The sequence below is a fragment of the Pseudorca crassidens genome, chromosome 1, assembly GCF_039906515.1.
Source record: "Pseudorca crassidens isolate mPseCra1 chromosome 1, mPseCra1.hap1, whole genome shotgun sequence".
Classification (NCBI taxonomy): Eukaryota; Metazoa; Chordata; class Mammalia; order Artiodactyla; family Delphinidae; genus Pseudorca; species Pseudorca crassidens.
Genome location: NC_090296.1, coordinates 88,047,458 through 88,071,256, shown reverse-complemented (window position 1 = coordinate 88,071,256; position 23,799 = coordinate 88,047,458). Strand labels below are relative to the sequence as shown.

Genomic DNA, 23,799 nt, shown 5'->3' with positions numbered 1-23,799 from the left:
CGCAGCAAGAGAAGCCACTGCAGTGAGAAGACCCGGCTCACCGCAACTAAAGAAAGCCCACGCACAGTAACAAAGACCCATGCAGCCAAAAGTTAAATTTATTTTTTTAAAAAAGAGTGTGGAATGAGGAGATGTGACAGAGGAGGGAGGCACTGACTACAGAAAGAGTCAATTTGGAATCTTCTGAAAGGGTAGCAGAGCAATTGGACAGTAGGTAGTAGTCTGTGTAGGTTAAGGAACGATTTTCTTTTAAAGAGTGATATTACAGCACGCCTGCATGATAATGAAAGCACTGCCATTAAGTGGCCGGGGCGGGGAAGGGTGGAGAGTAATGAAGGCGAAGAAAGTTCACAACGTCCTACAGCAGGAGGAAGATGGGAATCAAAGCACAGACAAAGGAGGTGACCTTTGATAGCTGTGTGACCTCATCTGATTGTGGAAAAGTATGTGTTAAGAAAGGCGCTGCTGTCCTTTAGGAGACCATTCCAAAGTGTCTACTCCCCACCTCTTCTCGCCCCCTCTGCTGGCCGATCTTGGATTATACCTCCCAGAGGAAAGAGTAGTAGGAAACAGGAACTCTACCACTTCCACCCACCCTGTTCCCCTGGCTGTTACAATGGCTATTATTTGATGTCAGCATCAAGTCAGCTCCCTCATCATGGATCGGTCAAATACCAAGGACGTTGCACCACTCAGGGCCTGTAAGTAAAAATAACAGCCCAATAAGAAAAGCGAAGAGTGGCAGGCACAGGCCTCCAATAGAGAGGAGGCAGCAAGGGTAAGAAAGCAAAGGTAATGCTACAGAGTGAGAACAGCTGCTACAGCCACCTTAAGCCGCTAATGGAGGCCCTCAACTCTCTCAGCAAACCGTTGGCTAGAAACAAAGGCAGCTGTGGCTTTGCTGGAGTGGGTGGTGCGGAGAACTTAACCGGGCAGACTACGTCAGCGCTAATCTCCCCGCGGGAGTCACGAGGCTGACAGCGGGTCGGCTACACTGCGCACGCGCAGGACGCAGCGGGCTGTAGTGACCGGAAGGACCGGTGCGAGCGGGATGGCTGCAGACAAGGGGGCTGGAAGCGCTGAAGCTGTGGAGCGGATTCTACCCGTGTTGTTGGTGCCGGTCCCCGCCGAGGCAACAGGGCGTCTGGGATCCCGGGCGCAGTTGCACAGGGAGCAGGAGGTTCTGGGGAGCCTGACGGCTGCAGGCAGCCTTCACGTGCTTCCCTTGGCGCCCGGCGGCCGGGGCGGGGGCGGCTGCTGCCTGGAAGGCCCTTTTCGGCAGTAAGTGCTGTGGCCGGGCCTGGCCTTGTGGAGGGAGTCTGCAGCCTTAGCTTGGCTGGCGCCTCTGCTCCCCCTCCTACCTTGGAGGTAGCGGGAGAGGGATGACGGTGGGGGGCAACGCCTCAGAGGCAGGCCCGGTTCCTTCTCGGAACATTTTCCTCGGTTTGTCGCGTCCCTGCACCCATTCTTTCCCGTTCCGGGTGGGTGGAGACAGTATCCAGATCCTCTCCGGACGTGGAGAACCTGTAATGAATCCTAGCTTGGACGCTTTTTAAATTCATTTAACACAGGTTGATTAATCGTCACTTTGCCGTGCCCCACGCCCATTTTCTTCAGTTAAATCTGTTAAAGATGCCAGCTGAGGGGCATCATCTCTCATTTGAATCAGCCTGTTACCTTTTCCTTATCTCTGATACAGATAGCTGTTTCCTTCACATTTGGGCTTCCCCTCCCCTCCACCCCGCTTCAAGGACAGAGCCTGCGTTTTCTACGCACTTACTAGTGTATTCACTCAACAAATACTTATGCGCTTTCTGTTCGTTACCTAGGAGCAGTGCCTAAAAGGTGTAATAAGACAGTTCTTACATGTGAGGTTGTATGGTTGGGAAGACAGAAAAGAAACAATTTCAATCATATATTACTTTCCACATATGTAACTCTTACAGTTTACATCATTAAGTTTGAGAGTGCCTTCCGACGCTTTGGACTCTTTAATAACAAAACATTTTAGAAATGTTAACGATTTTGAGTAGCCACAGAGGAGTTCTGGAATATCCAGGTCCTATAAAAGTGCCTCACAGTAGAGATTCGTTTGTTCAATCACTGAATGTTTTAACCTGTTTTATGTTTGTCTTCTTTATTCCTGATCTCCAGTTGCTAGGAAAAGGAATCCCTCCTTACCATAAGTTAGTTGATTCAACAGTATTAAGTACGTATGAACACAGCCATATAAGGAAAGGAATGAGGCAGAGAGAGAACCTCACAGAAGATAAGCAGAACAGACATAAAATAATGGGGGCTTTTGTAAGCTATAGCATGAAATTAGTGGGGGAGGATCAAGAAGGGCTACTTTTTAGTTTTTTTAGTTGAATTCAGTTAAAATAATTCGTAGGGTAAAAATAAGGATAAGTTTATAGTGTACAGAATTTGCTTCCTCCTTTTCTCAAAGTATGTATGGTCCTTTGTATATTGTTGAAATCACTGTACATTCTATATTATGTTCACTGAAAATTCTCTTTCCACGTGGCAGTATAGTCCCATGTACTAATGATGTTACTGGTTTCACAGTATTCAGCCTTTTAAATATATCTTAATTTGTTTAACCTTTTTCATATTTGACATCAGATTTCAGTGTGAACAGTCAGGAATTGGCTGTTTATGAAACATCATTCTAGGTATAAAGACAGAAATATAAAATGTCAGTGTTTTTTTCTAATAATAACATAGTAGCACCAAGTCCACTGTTTTTAGATATAAAACTTACTAATTCTGTAGAAAAAAAGCTTTTTTTAAAAGATGAAACTTTATCAGCATGGTAACCTCATCTCATTCCATTGCATAGTTTTCAGAATTGGGGCTCTCTTTTTTCTCTTTTAATGTAACTTAATTTTATTATTTAATTTGAAGCTGTAGCATCATTAGCCTCTTTCCATCCTTGTTAGTCATGTTGGTATGTTGACTTTACACTGCTTTAAGTATTCTATAACTGCACTTAAAATTGAAAATTTAGTTCCTCAGTTGCACTACCCACATTTCAAGTGCTCAGTAGCCACATGAGGTTGTTGGCTACTGTATTGGACTTTGCAGATGTGTAGAACACTTGCATCTCATGGAAAGTTTCGTTGGACAGAGCTATTGTATAATATGCCAGTTTAGAGTCTTCAAAGTCTATAAATGCAAATAATCGCTTTCTTTTTTTAAAGTTATTCAAAGCACTTATGTTAGCAAAACGTATTTTGTTAATTATGAAGACCACCTCTTATAAATAATAGACATATTTGGTTGTTGAAACATATCCTTGATCATGACAGTTCCTTTAAACATACCATCAGTCCAGATTTAGGATGAAGGAAAAAAGCAGCCACCATTTCTTGCTCTTTGCCCCCTTTTCACAAATGACTCCTATATTCTTGTGTTGCCCTGAAGGGGCTGGAAGTTCTAGAGCAGTTTACATTCCCTTAGGTTGTATATAGAAGTAATGCTTTTAGGTGAACCAAAGAGTTGTTCTCTACTTCTTCTGTCCTACCTTCACCATTGTGGGTAAGTATTATTGTGGATATAGAATATAATAAATAGTCTAAACTTTTTCCTTAGGTTTGTATGGGAGGACTCTCATAACAGTGGGACACCAACAGACAAGCCCAGACTGCTTGCTCTTAGTGAAAATAATGCACTGCTCATCTGTGAATTTAGTTTGAAAGATGGAAGATGTGATGCAACCATTTCATATAGCTATACTGAGGAGACATTGCAAAAGCTCGTTGAAGATCAAATTATCAGTAAGTATTTGCAGGTGGTCTTTTAGCATGTTTGAATTTGTGTATTACTATGTAATTTTATGTATTTCAGGAAAAGCTCTTATAGAGGTGAAGTCAGGGAGGGATATTTGTGCAGTATAGTAGGCACTAGCCACATGAGGCTATTAAGCCCTTAATGTGCTTAATATCAACTAATATGTCCTTTAAATGTCAAATGTTGATACATTCCAGATTTGAAGACTTGGTACTAAAAAAGTAAAATATCTCACTAATAGTTTTTGTGTTACATGTTGATAATGATATTTTGAATATGAGGTAAATAATATATAATAAAATTAGTTTCACCTGTTTTCTTTTTTCAGTGCAGCTACTAGAAAATTTAAAATTACATGTGTGGCTCACTTTTGTGACTGACATTTTATTTCTGTTGGATAATGTGCTGATCTAGACTGGTTACAGACCTGTTTGCTATGTCCCATCCTGAGGGCTGCAGGGAGCAGAAATCAAAGCACTCAGGCTTCTATTTTTAAGGCAGTTGTATTCTCGCTACCCTGATTATAAGGTTCCTTCTTTTCCTTTTAAAAAAAAGAGTCTGTGATTGTTCTTATTTGGTCTCATGGGTAAGTAGGCTTTTTTGATCATCTTCTGGTGTGTTGTCACACTCTGGCTGTAAACAGAAGGCACAGAGACATTGTAGGCCATCTTCATTCAGTTCCTTACTTACCTTCCACTTGCTTAGGTGAGTTTGACCAATAATTGTCTAGAGTTGGACTAAGTTAAATGCTGATTCTTTTTTGTTTTACCTGTTTGTGTTAACAGAATCAAATTTACCAGTTGTAAAATTGTAACCAGTGAGTTTGACGTAATATCCTTTTGTTTTATAGGTATTTCCTTATTATCTTTGAGAATTCTGTCATTTCACAGTAACACATCATTATTGTTCATCAATGAATATATCATCCTGCACATTATATTTCCTGAAAGAGATGCTGAGATTAGGGTACTCAGCTGTTTCACATTATCCTTACCTGCACAGGCAGTGGACAGGATTATTGACACACAGCTCTGCAGAGGAATTCTTTTTGTTTTGAGTCATTTAGGCTGGATCTGTATCCTTGTTGGTAAAGATGTTGATGTGTGGGGGAGGAGAATACCTGGAAAAATGAGCCTTTTTATAGGCTTTTAGTTTTAGGGACTGGGCTGTAGGTAGAAAGATTAATTTTTCAGTAAAACTTTCAGGGGAAAAGATCTTCATGAACTTAAAATACTCAAACTACATTGCTTTATATTCCATTCAAATATTTTTCAGTTTATAAATCATAATCATCTTGTCCAACTTATGTTGTTTTAAAATTGTATATGTTCTGCATTACCCATTTATTTAAAATATACTTATTAAATATCTACTTTGTGCTTGTTCCAGGAGAGATTTAGATGACTGCTTATGATATGATACACACATTTTCATGTGTGAATATAACCTATCTCTTATCGTCTCTGATGGTGATTCCATCATATTAGGGAATCAGATGGTTTGCATAACTGTTTGAAATTTGTTTTTGGAAAACTATCACAGATTTTCTGTCTTCAGCAGATTCATAGGTCACCAGCAAAATTACTTTGAAGATTATTTGAAGAACGACCCTTTATGTGTTTTTGGAACTTTCATTTCTGCATTAAAGAAGTAATTTTTCTATTTTACATGTATCATAGCCTGTGTTAAAATTTATTTTGTAAAAAATGTTATAGAATATTGGATTAACTTCATTTTTGCTGCCAGGTTACAGAACTGAGCTGTCCGACGTGGTAGGCAGTAGGCATATGTGGCTGTTGAACACTTGAAATTTTTTGGCTAGTGTGACTGAGGAACTGAATTCATAATTGTATTTAATTACTTTAGATTTAAAGTCTGATACTTGATTGAGTTATTGGAGAACTCTTGAGTATGTTTGGAACAACTCTGGCTGTTCCAAGTTCTTAAATGTAAATTTTTGAAGTCTAAATACAGACCAGATATTTCCAGTGAAAATTTAATTGTCCAAATTGAGATGTGTTGTAAGTATAAAATAACTAGGGTTGAACACTTATGTGAAAAAGATGTAAAATATCTCAATTTTTTAATATTGATTACATATAGAGATGATATTTTGGATATACTAGGTTAAATGAAACGTTCTTAAAATTAGGTTCACTGGTTTCTTTTTACTTTTTTAATAAGGCTGCTAGAAAATTTACAGTGACAAATGTGCCTCGCGTTGTTTCTTTTGGACAGCACTGTTGTAGAACACTAGTGGAAAATATTATTGTTGTCTCAGGGCCTGGCACAGAGTGGAGATTCAGCAAGTATTGTTGAGTGAACTCTCTATCAGGTTGTTTATTGGTTCCCCAACTTCATAGTCACCTGGTTAATATGATGGGATTTTTAGTGTCCGTCTTCCTTCTATTATTATTCCTACAAGGTTGGAGCAGTGAAGTCTATAACTCTTATTTCGTCCTGTGTTTTAAATGATTAGGCATACTTAAGACTGACGTTTTCTTTAACTCTAACTCGAAGACATTTTTGACACTGTGGATGGTAGACATGTAGCTCATGTGGATTTGGCACTTCCTCAAGAAGATATGTATAATGAGCAGCAACAAGAGCCAGCCAAGAGTTCTTCCTTTACTTCATTGAAAGTGTCTCAAGACCTAGATGTTGTAGTGATTGTCAGCTCCTCCAACACTGCAATTGCTCTTAACTTAAATTTGTATTTCAGGTATGTAGATTACTTCCTTCTCTGATTTCAGGTAAATAATTAGAGCCATAAGAGGTTAAAAATGTACTTGTTAGCTTCTTTTTATTCTTTTAACCGTTTTTTTCCCTCTATTTGCTTGATCACGTTCTAGCTACTACCTAGTGAGCTTATTACTATATAAAAGTATGTACAAGTGACCACTGGCTACCTTTTTATTTCTGGATACATATCCAAGTTTGATTTTGATTTATGTTTATTATTATTATATATGGCTTATATCATCATAAATGAAAAGTAACCAAGCACAATTTTAAAAGCCCTTAGCTATTATACATTATCTACTCACTTCTTCTCAATACTAGAGTAGAAGAAAAATGGGATTTACCCTGTGTTAGAATTGCGTCTTACGTGGGTTAGGGTCCTGGCTGCCTAGGGGATCACTTTTCACTTAAGGACTTTGACAAGATGTATTAACTGTGCTTTCTCCATTTTAGGATTTCCTCAGGTGTTTCCTTTTGAGGACCCACACACTTCCTAAATATATTAGTGAAAATTGAGTATTTCTTTGTGTAGCTTTTTGATTTAGAAATTCTAATTGCTTCTGATTTTATAATGTTTGAAAGGAATATGTGTGTGTGTGAATATGCATACACACACACACACACACACACACAGCACCCTGTTTATTGAAGCTTGCAAGTAGGGTAATCCACATTTATGACTTTCAGTATTAAGGGACATTTCAAACCATTAGGATTTTTGGTCCTAACTTAATATGAATGAAATAAATATATCCTTGAATAATTGGGAATGCACTTTGATGGGTTTATTGCTCATTGTCTGGATTACAAAAAAGGGTTAATTTCATCTTCACATATCAGCCAGAACTTCTTACTACTGTGAGTTTTTCATTTGTTTTCAATGGCCTTTTAATACTTTTTTTTTTTTATCTTTGAGCAGGGATGATTATCACATTTTCAGACTGTGTGCTTGTGTATCAATAGGCCATTTTCACTGACTAAAATATATCCTGTATGTGTAGAGTTAACCTTCTAATCAACTTCCTTGGAAAATAATTTGACAGGTGAGGGGGGAAGGAATGCCCACTCAGCTACTCTGATCCTTGAGTGTAGGGTTCTGTTCCTCCAGATGTTTTAGCAACACCCCAAGAGAAGAGCACTGAAGTGGGCACCAGGCACATCCCTTTGAACAAATTTCATTGAACTCAGCCACTGTAACATCAGCCAGTGAAGAGCTGCTGTTCTGTTCCCTATAGTCAATTTAGGGATCTGTCCTGTCCAACTAAATGAGTGATCGCTGTTTGTTAATTATTTACATGAGTGCTCTTTAATTAGTATAATTTCTTGAGGAAGTTGACTGCATGTTTATTTTCTAAGTGTACTCTGAAATCTAACAGTGTTTTTTACCATTCCTGCCTCCTGACCCTAGTTGTTCTTTCCTGCCATACAAAAAGTCAGCCACCCGTTTTCATTTTATCAAGTCCTATTCATGCTTTGAGATCCACTTCTTTAATGAAGTCATTCCTTACTAAAATCCCTTCCACTTGTAAATTTCTACTCATTTAATAATTTTTCTCTCCTTTGGACTTCTGTAGCACTTTTGCTTTGAACTACAGTTTAGCACTTAATTGTGTATAGTCTTGTATTATTTCTCTAATTTTTTGTGTTTCCTACAGAGTTTGTAAGCTCCATGTAAGCTCCTCATGGTTTGTTCATTCAATTCACTGTCAATAACTTTTCCTTCCAGTTTACCTTAGCTGTCCATTCCCATAGTCATACCCTGGGCTTTGTCATTATATGAAACAGCTCCTCCCGCAAATCACTCTTCTACACATCCCACTCTGAGCACGACTTGCCAGACTGTACAGCTTGCTTACTCAAGTACCCCCACTTCTCTCATCTGACCTCACTGGAATTTCTAATATGCTGACTTCCCAAGTGAAGACAGGAGCCCCCTCTGTCTTCACTGCCCTCCCTTTACAGCATAGATTCTGTGACCTGTCATTTCAGTCACTTTCTTGAATGAGCCCTAAACTCTTGTTTCTGCCCTGTGGTAGCACTTGATCTGACAAATCTTTTTTTTTATTCTCTCTTCTCGTTCCCTGCACTCAAGCAACTGAGCACTTGTGAGAAAACCACAGAGGAAAATTGATACCACTATAAGTTCACATTCACTGTCTTCTGTGGTCTCTCATGTTGCCTGGAAATTTTACAATGACTTTTCATGAGTCCATTCTTCTTTTTTTTTTTTTTTTTTGCGGTACGCGGGCCTCTCACCGTTGCGGCCTCTCCCGTTGCGGAGCACAGGCTCCGGACGCGCAGGCTCAGTGGCCATGGCTCACAGGCCCAGCCGCTTCGCGGCATGTGGGATCTTCCCGGACCAGGGCACGAACCCGTGTCCCCTGCATCGGCAGGCGGACTCTCAACCACTGCGCCACCAGGGAAGCCCATGAGTCCATTCTTTACAACGTTTTAAACCTCCATTTTCCTCAAACCTTTATTCATCTCTTTACCCCCAACTGTTCTTGGATGACTTTACCTCCAACTTTATAAAGGAAGTAGAACCCAGCTAATGGGAGCTCCTTCAGTTTCTCACATTAAATTGCAAACCCACTTTTCTGCACTCGTCTTCTCCATCTTCCGTCCTGTTACAATGGAGAGATTCCCTCCTCCTATGAAGGCCAGTCCTTCTGTGTGTACTCTGGACCCCATTCTTTCCCTCCTTCTCAGGGACCGTTTTCTGTTTCCTCTCTTTTCTAGATCTCTAGCCTCTTTTAAGTATTAGATCCACATCCAGCTAATCACGGTCCTAGCCATTCTAGCTCCTGAGTGTGTCTTGAATCTGCCCACTTGTCTTAACTCCTCTGTCATCACTGTGATCTATTCTGCTATCATCGCTTACCTGAACTAGCTTACCAGCCTTGTAATTGGTCTCCCCATATCTGTTCTTCCCCCCTCAAATCCATCATCTACGGAGTAGCCAGAGTGGTGGTGTTACAATGCATGTCTTATCAGAGTATAGCCAGGTATGAACATCTGGGTCAGGGTATGTATCTTTTGTTGGTGCGGAAACTACCTTCTCCATGGATCATGTTTTCTCACTGTCACCTTGCCTTCTCTAACATCATCTCCTTGACAAATGTATATCAAGCTGTTACCTTCAAGTTGTTGAAAGGGTTAATAATTTAAGTGTTCAGGGGGTTTACATGCATCCCATTCTCCCCACAGCTACTCTTCTGTGTCTGATCATATGGCTTCTCTGCATAAAACCCTTATTTAGCTTCTTCCCACGCCCCCCTCACCCCAAGATAGAAACTAAGAATCCTTAGTAGCCCATAAAACCTGACCCCATCTGGGTCTTGCCAAGCTCTCCAGCCTCATCTCACACCACCTTGCTTCTCATTCACTATGCTTTAACCACCGTAGCCTTCTTTGTGCTTCTGCAACGTGACAGCCCTCTTTCCACATACACTCTCCATCCACACCTGCACTCATACTTTGCTTTCCTAACTTTTATGTATTCCCAGGGTCTCAGCCCAAGTCTTAATTTGTGGTGATGGTATGGTGAGTGATTAAAAACCTGGGCTTATGGTCACATTCACCTGGTTCACATTAAGCTCCACTGTTTGAGCCTTTCTGTATCTACAAAACTGGCTTCTATTTACCTCAGGGTTGTTGAAAGGCTCGAATACCTTAGTTTAGGTAAAGTTTTTAGCACAACATCTACAATGTAGCAGATAATCCATGCTTTTATCTCTACATAAAGCTAACTTCCCTTAAGGGTCAAATTTTTTTTAATTGACATAAACATTATATTAGTTTCATATATACAACATATGTGTGTGTATATTGTGAAATGATCACCACAGTCAATCTAGTTGACATCTACACACATAGTTACAGGTGGGTCAAATTTTTAAGGTTGACTTTATCAATCTGCCTTAAGCAATGGAGGTAAGGAGTCTGGGTCAGGGAAACTTATTGTCTATACTCTTTCTACTCTGTAACACCTCCATCCCATACCCCCTTCCATTTTTTAAAAAATATATATTTATTTTATTTTTGGCTGCGTTTGGGTCTTAGTTGCAGCGTGCAGGCTTCTCTCTAGTTGTGGTGCACAGGCACCAGCACACGTAGGCTCTGTAGTTGTGGCGCTCAGGCTCCAGAGCGCATGGGCTCTGTAGTTGCAGCACGCAGGCTCTCTAGTTGTGGCGTATGGGCTTAGTCGCCCCGCAATATGTGGGATCATAGTTCCCTGACCAGGGATCAAACCCGCATCCCCTGCATTGGAAGGTGGATTCTTAACCACTGGACCACCAGGGAAGTTCCCACCCCCACCCCCACCACCCTTCCATTTTTAACAGGAGCAATAATAACACAGATTTTGTTTGATCATCTTTTTTTTTAACCATGACTATTGTTTTTAAAACATAGGCAATACCCAGGACACCTACTATGTGAAAGAACACTAGAAGACATTCCTATTGAAGGCCCTAAGGGGATAGATGAAGATGATCCTGTTAATTCTGACTACAACATGAAACTGACCAAGTTTTCCTTCCAAGTTGATCGGTACAGAAACCTCCTTTTTGGATTTACTTTATTATTTCCATTTTTTGTCATGCTGACACTGTACCTTTTCACTAAAAGTCTTTACAGAGGTAGACACTTTTATTTTCCTAATTGCATCTTTGCTTGATTTACTGCTTTAGTTTGTGCCTTTCACTGTCACAGATGTAAGTTCTGCCCTATCTTCCAGGTCTTGGAAAGCCCAGCTGTCATCACTGAATGAAACAATAAAGAACTCCAAGCTGGAAGGTACCTGTTGTGCTCCGTGGTTCCAGGATATTTTGCATTTGGAGCCTCCTGAATCTGGTAACCACAGTACCAGTGTGCCAAACTGGGCCTTCACTCCACAGGATGTAATGTGCAGCCAGTATAGTTTTCCACAGAAAGGTCCTGCCAAGACCAGTGATTCAGGAAGATCATGGAAAAGAATACACATCAGTGAACAGGAGGAGCCCCTTGAGCTTACATGTATGTCTGTGACAGGCTTCACTGCGCTGTTTATTTGGGCAGTTGAAAGGACGGGCTGTACCATTGTCCTGTGGGATTTGGAGACCCAGAGCATGCAGCGTTTTTCGCTGGGCAAGAAGTGTATTCCTGTAGACAGTGGTGGAGACCAGCAACTGTGCCTTGTTTTGACAGGTGAGAATGTCTTGTATCAGGTTGAAATCCATGCTGAGAGGTGCTCTCTTATCTATTTTACTTCTGCTGCCCGGGTGGTGGTGGTGCCTACTCCTCTAAGCCTAGGCTTTGATGGAGAAAATTTGGTGTTACTCTCAGTAATGTTGTCTCATGTGTTTGATTTTTTTTTTTTTTTTTTGCGGTATGCGAGCCTCTCACTGTTGTGGCCTCTCCCGTTGCGGAGCACAGGCTGCGGACGCGCAGGCTCATCGGCCATGGCTCACGGGCCCAGCCACTCCGCAGCATGTGGGATCTTCCCGGACCGGGGCATGAACCCATGTCCCCTGCATCGGCAGACAGACTCTCAACCACTGCGCCACCAGAGAAGCCCATGTGTTTGATTTTTAATTAAGGTTATTTCTGCTCAGCTAAATGCTAGGACTGAGTCAGGAAGAGTTTAAGAGTAAGAAAGGTTGGTTTTAACCCAGCGAGTCATTCATGAGACTTCAGTCTGTACAGGCAAAGGATGCAAGCTGTTTGCTCGTGGGCCATGCATGAACTCAGATTCATTTTGTTTGGCCTACACTACCTAGGCTTTTTTTTTTTTTTACGGTACGTGGGCCTCTCACTGTTGTGGCCTCTCCTGTTGCGGAGCACAGGCTCCGGACGCGCAGGCTCAGCAGCCATGGCTCACGGGCCCAGCCGCTCCGTGGCACATGGGATCTTCCCGGACTGGGGCACGAACCCGCGTCCCCTGCATCGGCAGGCGGACTCTCAACCACTGCGCCACCAGGGGAGCCCTACCTAGGCTTTTTAAAAAAGATTCTATTTATTATAAACATGTAAAATTAGAGGATTTCACACGAAATCTGGAATTTCAGTTGTTACTGAAAAATTAAAAGCTCTGCCACACTGCCCCTCATCCCTCAATAGTAATTTATGGATTGGAGCCAAATTTCAGTGCTCTTAGATGGGTTAGTTTCTTTCAGGTTAGGTTTTCTTGCACTTCTTCTCCCCACCTGTTTGGTCCCATAGGCATTTGGGTTTGGTGTGTCAGATATACATTGATTCAGCATTTATGCCATAACTTGCTATAAAACTACTGAGTGTTCTCATTGAACTAACCATGTGTTTCTTCTTCAGTATCTCAATTTTGGTAATCATGTATTTCTTTGTGTCAAGAGCACGCTATTAATTGTTTTATTTTAGTAAACCAGAAATGTGACATCTCGGTAAATAGTTAAAGGTTCCAGGTATTGATTGTGCAATATAGTACAATGTAGAAAAGAGAGATTCAATGTTATTTCATAGGATGCATTGTTCTTATGAGCATTTGTCTTGCAGTTACTGTTTTAAAAAATAACATTCTTTGAAAAATTATGAATTTATTACTTAAGGGCATTAGTTACTAGTACCCAATAAATCTGTTTGTAATTACAGTGCTGAAGTATTGAGTAATTAGAAATTCCTGTCATAATCCTGAAACCTAACTCCTAATAATTTATTAAAGCTAACTTTTTTTTCTTACAGAAGATGGACTCTCTCTGATTTTGTTTGGTTTGACTCAAGAGGAATTTTTAAATAGGCTAATGATCCATGGAAGTGCCAGCACTGTGGACTCTCTTTGCCATCTCAATGGTTGGGGGAGGTGCTCCATCCCCATACATGCGCTAGAGGTAACAGAATTAAATGTCTGTAGAACTTTGCTTGGTTATTTTCTGTCATCTACCCTTACTTGACTAACAATTTCGGAGATTCATTTAACCTAGCGGCAAAGGATCTGTAGCCTCTACCCATCCATTTGCTTAGTTTTGGCTGTTTTGTTACCCTAATTTTGCTTAGCAAAGTCCGGAGCCTGTGCTCCGCAACAGGAGAGGCCACAACAGTGAGAGGCCCACGTACCGCCAAAAAAAAATTTTGGCTTTAAAAGATAAAAGATTATAATAAACACTATTTAAGAAAAAAAAGTTACAAGAGTTGGAGGCAACAATAAGCTGATGAGAATAAATGAAGTGGAAACAAGCTATGGAAAGCTCGAGCAGGAGTGATCTCTTATTCCTACTCTGTAGCCCCTAATCCTCTAATCCAGCTGTGGTAGTGACATACCTGAATTTATGTAGCATTTTATAGTTCACAAACAGTCCTTTTTATGCATTCTCTAAATTGTGCTAAAATAACCACATGGGACGGGTTGGGTAGTTTTTATTCATTTCATTTTACAGATGAAAAACGTAAGGCTCAGAAGGGTTGAGTGAGTGGCCCATAGCCATACTAATAAGGCAGGGTCTAGAATCAAAATCAGGGCACTTTCTACTATACCACACAGCCCAGCAAGGTCGAAAACTGGAAGTTAATAATGTTATGTACCAGACTGTTTTTTTAGTAGCAGTTTTATTGAGATATAATTTACATACCATAAAATTCACCTATCTAATGTACAATTCAGTGGGTTTTAGTATATTCAGAGTTATACAACCATCCTGTCTAATTCCATAACATTTTCATCACCCCAAAGAGAAACAGCATACCCATTGGCAATCACTCCCAATTCCTCACAAACCCTAATTTCCAAACAGTTAATCTCGTTTCTGTCTCTGGATTTGCCTATTCTGACAATTTCATATAAATGGAATTATAAAAAATGTGGCCTTTCATGACTGGCTTCTTTCATTTGGCATGTTTTCAAGGCTCATCCATGTAGCATGTGTCAGTACTTCATTCATTTTTATGGCTGAATGACATTCCATTATGTGGATAAAGCAGATGTTTTTTATCCATTCATCAGTCGATGGACACGTAGGTGGTTTTTCCTTTTTGGCTGTTAGGAATTATCCTGCTATGAAAGGTGGTGTACTAGTTTTTGTGTCGTCATGTGTGTTTATTTCTCTTGGGTATACACCTGGCAGTGGAATTATGAAGTCATTTAACTTTCTGAAGAACCACCAAACTGTTTTCACAGTTTCACAGTGGTTACACTATTTTACATTCCCACCAGCAATATATGGGAGTTCCTGTAGCTCTCCATTCTCACCAAAACTTGTTATTGTCCAATTTTTTATTATCATAGCCATCCTACTAGCTCTGAAGTCAAAGTGAAGTGGTATCTCATTGTGGTTTTGACTTGCATTTCCTAATGACTAATGTGTTGAACATGTTTTCAAATGTTTATTGGCCATGTGTGTATCTCTTTGGAGAAATGTCTAGTTAAATCCTTTGTTCATTTTGTAATTGAGTTATTTGTTTTTATTTTTGAATTCTGAGAGTTCTTTCTATATTCTAGACCTTTATGAGATACATGATTTGTAAATATTTTCTCCTGTTCTGTGTGTGGGTTGTCTTTTTACCTTCTTGATGGTGTCCTTTGAAACACAAAAGTTTTTAATTTTGATGAAGTTAGTTTACCTTTTTTTTTGTTTTTTGGGGTTTTTTTTTTTTTTTGGTCACTTGGGCTTTTGGTGTCGTATCTAAGAAATGAGTGCCTATTCTGAGGTCATGAAGATTTACTCTTATAAGAGTTTTATAGTTTTAGCTCTTACGTTTAGGTCTTTGATGCATTTTGATTAATTTTTATGTATGGTCAGTGGAAGGGACCCAACCTCATTCTTTTGCATATGGATATTCAATAGTCCAGCACCATTTGTTGAAAAACTTACCTTTATATACTAGAAAATATTTATTGTAGAAAATTTGAGAATAGGAGAAAAAAGAAAATTAGTCTCTTACAAATCTATTATTCAGAAGGAATAGTGTTTACTCTTAGGTTATTTCCTATAGTTATTTTTCCTAAATATTAATGTTAATAGTCAGATGCTAGCTCATGAATTTTCTTATCTATAGATAAATGTTGTTTATTATTTCCATTTTATGGGTGAGGGAACACAGAGAGGTTGTGAATTCTAATACAGATATACTTGGACACTAAGCAATAGCACCAGGGTTTGAACCCAGGCAGTGTGACTGTAAAGCCTCTGTCTTTATACATAGTGTGTCCGTGTAGTGAGTTTAATTAGGATGATGTGGTATTACAGCATTGTTTTGGCCTTAGTCTCCCCCCACATACAAACGAGTGAATTTGTTGAGACTCAGGTATAGCCTAGTAAGTACTCAGTTTCATAAATGTTCCATGTGTGTGAAAATTGAATGTGCATTTTCCAGTTGTCACAATGGTACTTCAGTCAGAAGTAGTTAGAATTTTCATACTTTCCTCAGTTTCTCTTAACCTCTCTTAACTCATGTCTTTGGATAATTCCTTTATATCACTCTTTCAGCTCATTACTTCTCTTTTCAGCTATATCTAATCTGGTATTAAATACATCCACTGAGTATCTGGTTTCAATTTTTATTTTTTTAATTTCTAAAATTACTATTTGGTCATTATTTTTAAATGTGTTATTTTGAAATTTTTCAAATTTATAGAAAAATTATAAAAATAATAAAATGAGCATCCATTTACCTCTCCCATTTACCGACTGTTAACATTTTGCCACATTTGTTTTAACTGTATGTGTACTTCTTATTTTTGCTGAACTATTTGAAAGTTGCAAACTTTGTAACTTTTCATTCTAAGTACTTTAACATATATCTCCTAAGAGCAATAATATTCTTATTTAACCATACATAGTATAGTTTTTCCTTTCACTGTCTAGTGCAAAGGTGTGGTTTGTGTATGGTCTCCCTCTGGTGGAGTAATTTTTCTAGTTCATCTTCTTTTGGAGATTGTCACTGTGCATAGACCCTAGGTTTATCCTCTTTCTTCTTCCTTCACACATAACTTTCACCAATACCTCTCACCTAGCCTGCCTGGCCTAGCACCCAGCCCATTGATTCTCAGTGTGGTCCCCAGACCAGCAGCATTACCATCTCCAGCAGATTTATTAGAAATGTAAATTTTCAGGCCCCAACCCAGACTTAGGGAATCAGAATCTCTGGGGAATGGGCTCAGCAATCCACATTTTAACAAGCTCTCCAGGTGATTCTTAGGCACAGTGCTTTAGGCTAGGCATGGGAAACTTTTTCTGTCAAGGACCAGAGAATAAATATTTTAGGCTTTCCAGGAAGATTTCTGTTACAAATACTCAGATATGCCATTATAGCCATTGACAATAGGTAAATGAACGGATGTGGCCGTGTTCCCATAAAACTTCATTTACAAAGACAGACAGGAGTTGAATTTGGTTGGTGGGCCCTGTTTTTCAGCCCCTGCTTTATTTAGGTCATCAGAGATTTGTTTATACTCTCTGAGGATTTTTCTCTTTCTTTCCAGTTCAACTGAGCATTTAAAGATATATTCTATAAACACACACACGTAATTGACCCTTGAACAACATGGGTTTGAGCTGCGCAGGTCCGCTTGTATGATGACTTGTTTTCAATAGTGAGTACTACAGTACTGCACAATCCAAGGTTGGTTGAATACATGGATGTGGAACCTCTGATTCAGAGTGATGACCGTAGAGTTATACATGGGTTTTTCACCGCACGGGAGGATCAGCGTCCCTAACTCCTGAGTTGTTCAAGGGTCAACTGTATATATATTTTTAAATCTGTGATTTTTATGTGTTCTTTGTAGAAAACTTTCCTCAGATGCCTACTTTAGAAATGGGAGTCTGTATTTAGCCTGCTTTTTCAGTTTAACTTTTTATCATACTGCTTTAACATTTTAATTAAAATAGACGATAACTGTGAGGGTGATCCCTGAGTACCTAGCTTTGAATGGCGTTAGAATTACAGAATGGTAGAACTAAAGCAGAACTGAAGTTCAGAAAGGTTACAGAGACTTGCCCCAAGTCATATGGTCATTGTCAGAATCCTCACTAGAACTCAGGTACTCTTGCAAGATAAAGATAGCCTTGTGGGGACTTCCCTGGTGGTCCAGTGGTAAAGAACCTGCCTTCCAATGCAGAGGATGCGGATTCGATCCCTGGTCAGGGAACTAAGATCCCACATGCTGCAGGGCAACTAAGCCCGCACGCCACAACTACTGAGCTCACGTGCCTCAACTAGAGAGCCTGCATGCCACAAACTACAGAGCCCACGTGCTCTGGAACCTGCACACCACAGCTACAGAGCCCACGCGCCCTGGAGCCTGCTCACCACAACTAGAGAGAGAAAACCCGCATGCCCCAACTAGAGAGAAGGCTGTGCACTGCAATGAAGAGCCTGTGCGCCGTGATGAAAGATTCTGCATGCCTCAATGAAGATCCCACGTGCTGCAACTAAAGACCTGATGCAGCCAAAAATAAATAAATAAACATAAATCTTAAAAAAAAAGATAGCCTGTGTCTCTTTGTGTTAGTACATTAAGTTGTAAAGTTTAAAAAATCTGTATCCCAATTTTTTTTCCTATTGTAATTTTTTTCTGATTTTCTCCCACCTCAGGCAGGAATAGAAAATCGTCAGCTGGACACAGTAGATTTCTTTTTGAAGAGCAAGGAAAATCTTTTGAGTCCATCCTCGAAATCTTCTGTACCTGATCAGTTTGATCACTTTCCATCCCATTTATATTTAAAACGTAAGTAGTGTAGAGACTTCTACATTTGTATTTATCATTTTTCCTTTTTAATCACTTTCAAATTATCGTTGTGTTTTCTGATGACTTATTTATTTGCCAGAAGTCAGTCATAACATTTTATTTACTTTCTGGAATCTTGAGATAGTTGTGAGAATCTATAAATGTTCTTATCATATGCGTTGATTATTCATATCTTGTACTGTGCTTTGTATCTTTGGTATGCAAAGAAGAGATGATCTTTCAAATTCAAGAGCATTTTGTTCAAAAGAGAATAAACTTCATTTGCAAAAATTTCCAGTTCTTGCAGTTGTCTGAGATATTGATGTATAGTGGCAGTGCAGCTGGCTGAGTTGGGGACTGGGACTTGTTATAAGACTTTTCAGCCTGACTCTTCTGCTTTTTTGCTACATTAGCAACACTTCTTTTCAAGACTTTGGCTTTCATTTTTAATAAACAGGAGCTCTGCTTTTCTTCTTGGACCAGGTAGTCATGCAAATCCTCTCTTTAGAGGACAGGGTAATAAAGTGTGTTTTCCCTTGTACATAAAGTTTTATAATCTGCTTTTTTTTTTTCACTTGATAATATGTTACAGACATCTTTCTTGATAATGATAGATATACCTATTATCTATGGTGGCATAGAATTTCATTGTATGGGCTGTACCATAATTTACCCAACCAAACTCCTATTACACATTAGGTTGATTCTAATTTTTACTATTATTGGCAATGTGCTATAAATGCTGTGTGTTTGTGTGATTTCACATATGTACAATTATTGGGATTAATTTCTAGATGTGGAATTCACAGGTCAAAGAGACACACAATTTACATTCTTAAATTTTTTTTATAAATTATCCTCCAGAAAAGTTTCACCAATTTGTACTCTTAAGTGGAGAAAATGACAACCTACTTTTTCTATCAATTTAACGTTAGTCCTTACTGACAATGTGGATTAGAAATTTTATTTTTTAAAAACATTCTCTTTTGTTTTGCGTGCAGAGTTTGGTCTCCTCCCTCTTGAATTGCTAACTTTTTAATGCTCCATTGTTTTTTTTAAGTCTGCTTGAATTTATAGAGAAAGGCCTGGTTTGTGGTGTTGAGGGGGACTCAATCAATGATTATATGGTCATTACTCACTTCTGCTGTTGGGTGGTCGGTGATTACTCCTTACTCCACTCTCAGCTGCACTGCTTTTCCTTAAAGAGTGGGGATGGATCTGGAAACAAGAAGCATAGGACTAACTTTACCTGCTTTCTCAGGGTAAAATCCATGTTTCCCATCATTCTCACACAGGTACAATTCTAGAGGTGGGGCCAATGCTAAGATAAACAGGAATCATTTTATTTATTTGAAGCTGGCAAATAGAGGATTCAGGGGCCTTGCTTTCACCTGTGTGTTTAAGAGAATGGTTTTGGAATCAGACAGGCTTAAATTCAAATTTTGTCTGTACTTTCAAATTAGCTTGGACAAGTTATTTATCCTCCCTAAACCTCAGTTTCCTTATCTGTGGAAAGGGGGCTATAACACCTACCTCTCAGGTTGTTAAATGGAATAAATGAGACACCATTTATAAAACACCAAGTACAGTATTTAAAATATAGTAGTTGGTTAGCAAAATCGTAGTTACTAGTAGTACCGGTAAATGATGACTAGTAGTAAGTAGAGTAGCTAAAGTTTGCAAGTAATGAGACTTCATGAAAGTTTTGTGAGCTTTTCGAGAATAAGACGTTAGTCTTTGTCTTATGTTTTAAGATATTGCAGCATGGTATTTCTGGATAGGTTAATTTTACTGGGAGTATCCTGGTGTTCTTCATGTTCCTTTCTTTGATTTTTCCTCAGATGTGGAAGAGCTGACACCAGCATTGGATTTACTTTGCTCAGCAATTAGAGAAAATGATTCTGAAACCCAGAGCAAACACTTTTCGGAACAGTTGCTTAATCTTACACTGTCTTTCCTTAACAAACAAATAAAGGAGCTTTTTATTCACAATGAAGGTAAGAACAGCAGCAAAGAAGGGGATAATTAGCCCATTCTTATGTCAGGACAGAGATATAAGTGGTCCTATTGCGTGAGAGAGCGTAAGCCGGAGAGTGCCGTTTGCTTAGGTTGGGTAAAGTCAGTGTGTAACTGAGTGAGTGAATTGGGTTTTAATACTGAGAAATTTGGCAGAAAGAACTAATCATTGTGAAGAGGGTGAAAAGGGTTATATTAAAACATGGACGTACTTGTAAATAGGAGAAAGCTCAGAGATTTTTTTGCTTGACATGAAAACGCTGAGTTTGAATTTTGCCATTTTGTAAACTTCTTTATGATAGCTCAGAGTTTATTCTGTCTGTGCGCGCGCGCACACACACACACACACACACACACACACACACATTTATGTATATGAAATTGGCACATTGGTGTTTTCCATAGGGCTAGATGAACATCTACAGAAAGGAGTGAACATTTTGACCAGCTACATTAATGAACTTCGAACCTTCATGATAAAGTTTCCTTGGAAGCTAACAGATGCTATAGATGAATATGATGTAAATGAAAATGTCCCCAAAGTAAAGGAGAGCAATATATGGGAGAAGCTCAGCACTGAGGTAAATATGAGTCATTATCACTTCTTTTATTTGCCAGACTTAGAGGATCTGAGAAAATGATAGAAGAAACAGAATTTAGAATCTGAACACTTGTGATTCAGAATCTTTGGCAAGGGTTTTAGGTTTTATAGATTTTTGGATCTCTGGGCACAACTTCAAATTTATGTCTACAAGTTTCATTTACTTAATTCAGAACACAGATAGGCTCCCTCTTTATGCCAGATCTGCCCATTTGGATCCAGGGACAAACACCCGACCCCAAACTCATTGTGAACTGTCACTCCTTCAGTGTCTAGGGCCTGGCACTTTGGACTTATGCATTCTGCCTGACCCTTGAATAAATCAAATTGCTGCTGTTGATTCTATCTTAGGAAAATTTTATGACATTATTGCTTAGAAGTATATTCGAGTCTTATCTCAGATTCTAGTTAAGATATTTTGTAAATTAAGTTTCCTGTATTTATCAACTTGCCTTTCTTTGTATAGTGTAAGTTAATACAGCCAAACTCTGATTCTTTTTTCTGACTAGGGACTGGAAGAATTCCTCTAACCTCTTGGAGAGTGTTGGCATTGGAAAGACAAAGGCCAGAATAGCTTAACCCAGAGGATCAGAATTGATAGGGTTTGAAAGTTGATAAGGCTGAGATGCTGCCAGGTTCACAAGACTGCTCTTCCTGGGGTGGAAGGGTAGGGAAGTACCTGCTGTGACTGCATTTTCTGTCTCTTAATCATTCTCTAGCCAAAAATTACTTGATTTTCTTTCCACTCTTTAGGGCTTCCCTCTTCCCGTCTCCTTTGCAGGTTTCATTCATTTCCTGTTTTCCCCTCTTTTAATGTGCTCCATGGCTTCATCCATGGTCTTCTGTTCTTTTTACTCATATTCATTGATTTCTAATTTTGGGGGAGGTTACAGTCCACTTTGATGAAAGCAGTGGATGCTGTCTCCAAGAACATGCATATGAATACATGTTCTTTTTAAAATATGTATATCTTCCTAAAATATATATATGATTATATCACCCTTGCTTTTAAGATCCTTCAGTGGCTCTGCATAAGTTTCAGGATAAAATCCATCTCACACACACAATGCCCTTTATGATGGAGCCTTTGCTTTTCTTTCAAGTCTCGCCTGCTACTCTCTTCAGCTTTTTCTCCAGTTATATTAAGTAATTTGGAGTTCTCTGAATGCTTGATAACTGTTTCTTGCCTTTATGCCTCTGCATATAATATTCTCACTTTTTGGAACACATGTTCTTTTTTCAATAAATGTATGTAACACATACTTGTCTTTAAAACTTTTACTTTATCAGTCATCTCTACTAGGAAACCTTTTTTTTTTTTCATCTCTCTTATTTAGATGTTCCTTTTCTGGACCCTCCTCTCTGGAACCCTGGGATACCTATATCATCACCCTTATCATACAGTACTATAATCAGTGCTTTATTTGCATTTCTTGTACTAGTCTAAAACCTCCTAGAGAGCAGAGTCCATCTTTTGGTCAATTCATGTCCCCTGTGCAAAGCCCCAAATCTAGTAGAAGGTTTTTGATAAAAGTCCCTTATTGAGGTACTCAGTAAATGTATAAGTCCCATGTTGATAGTCATAATAAGGTAATAAAGAGGGACTCAAAAAGCAAATATTTTTTTTCCTTCCTTCTTTCCTAGGAAGTTATTGCCAATGCCATTTTAAACAACAAAATACCAGAGGCGCAAACTTTCTTCAGGATTAACAGTCATTCTGCTCAAAGACTCGAGGAGTTGATTAGAATAGGCCTAGATTTGGTCTTTGACAATTTGAAAAAGAATAATATAAAGGAAGCCTCTGAGCTTTTGAAGAATATGGTAAGTGGCATAATCTGTTTGATCATAAAGTCTCTAATGTAAGAGAAGTTCTCTTATGTATTTAATATAATTTCTGGTTGATATAAAAATTGATTTGTATTCATAGATGTGTCACAAACTAAGAAATTTGTGTAACTTTTACTAAGAAATTATGACAGTAATACTGGGAAACATTCTTTGGTACTAAGAACTTTCTTGAAGAAATTTTTGATTGGAATTTCCATCATTTGTTCTCTGTTAGATTTGGTACTTTGGTTAGAAGGAGACAGTATTTCTCATAAAAGATTTCACACATGTCAGAGCATGCACAGGACCTCATTATTTGTTGGGGGACATTCTTTATTGTCCGTGTGACCTCTTATATCTCCATTTGAACTTTCCAATGGCTTTTACCTTTACTTTGTGTTCCATGGTTTTACTTCATTTGAGAAGGGAATGTCCTAGAGGTGGGGTTTCTGGACAAAGCTGAGATCTGGGCCTCATCTGCGTGGTTGAGGTCTTGCCCACGGTAACTTTCTGAAGTTCAGAGGAGTGAAACTATGTAAAGGTTGTTATTTACACAGACTTTTGTCTTCAAGTGAATCATCATAACAGATAGCTGTAGTTTTGGTACTATGGTAGCCTGGCATTACCCTGAATTGTTCTGTGTGCTGCCTTTCTTCTGGCAAACAAAGTGCCTTAAGGACTTTAGGGATAGGCAGTAAATATGCATGATAGATGTAGAAAATGAATGTTTACAAGAGCTGAAAAGTTGTGGAATTCTAACAAGGCGTATGTCTATACTAGACTACTTCTGTATTTAACATATATTTATGTTCAAAATAGCTCCATTACAAAATGTAAGTTTTCTTGATTTTCTATGTTTACTTCAGGGTTTTAATGTAAAAGACCAGTTGCTCAAGATATGCTTCTATACAACTGATAAAAACATACGGGACTTTTTGGTAGGTAAAGGTGAGACTAAGTAGTTTACATTTTCTAGTAAATGTTGGTGAAATTTCAAAACGAATTATTTTAATATTCAACTAATATCTAGTAAGTAAAAGTATGACAACTCTTTTGTCTTTTTAAATGATCATTTTGCATTTGTGGTAATGGAAAATTTGTGTGAATACATACATTGCCTCAAAAATTCAAAACACAATTCTTA

The 23,799-nt window shown here is 38.9% G+C and overlaps 1 protein-coding gene across 4 annotated transcripts in view; it reads left to right on the top strand.

Moving 5' to 3' along the window:
* The first annotated feature begins 558 nt into the window (after positions 1–558).
* SPG11 (SPG11 vesicle trafficking associated, spatacsin) overlaps positions 559–23,799 on the top strand; it is a 77,008-nt gene continuing 53,767 nt past the window's right edge. For 2 of the 4 annotated variants that reach the window (XM_067745551.1, XM_067745550.1), the window contains exons 1-12: positions 1,000–1,281; positions 3,595–3,779; positions 4,643–4,867; positions 6,313–6,514; positions 10,948–11,085; positions 11,273–11,721; positions 13,231–13,376; positions 18,079–18,211; positions 20,053–20,208; positions 20,633–20,808; positions 22,473–22,649; positions 23,522–23,593. In XM_067745551.1, the coding sequence (XP_067601652.1) occupies positions 1,052–1,281; positions 3,595–3,779; positions 4,643–4,867; positions 6,313–6,514; positions 10,948–11,085; positions 11,273–11,721; positions 13,231–13,376; positions 18,079–18,211; positions 20,053–20,208; positions 20,633–20,808; positions 22,473–22,649; positions 23,522–23,593 (2,289 nt within the window). In that variant the 5' untranslated portion in view covers positions 1,000–1,051. Of the gene's footprint in view, positions 779–999; positions 1,282–3,594; positions 3,780–4,642; positions 4,868–6,312; positions 6,515–10,947; positions 11,086–11,272; positions 11,722–13,230; positions 13,377–18,078; positions 18,212–20,052; positions 20,209–20,632; positions 20,809–22,472; positions 22,650–23,521; positions 23,594–23,799 lie in introns of those variants that run through there. The other 2 variants (XM_067745559.1, XM_067745562.1) reach the window with 2 other exon arrangements.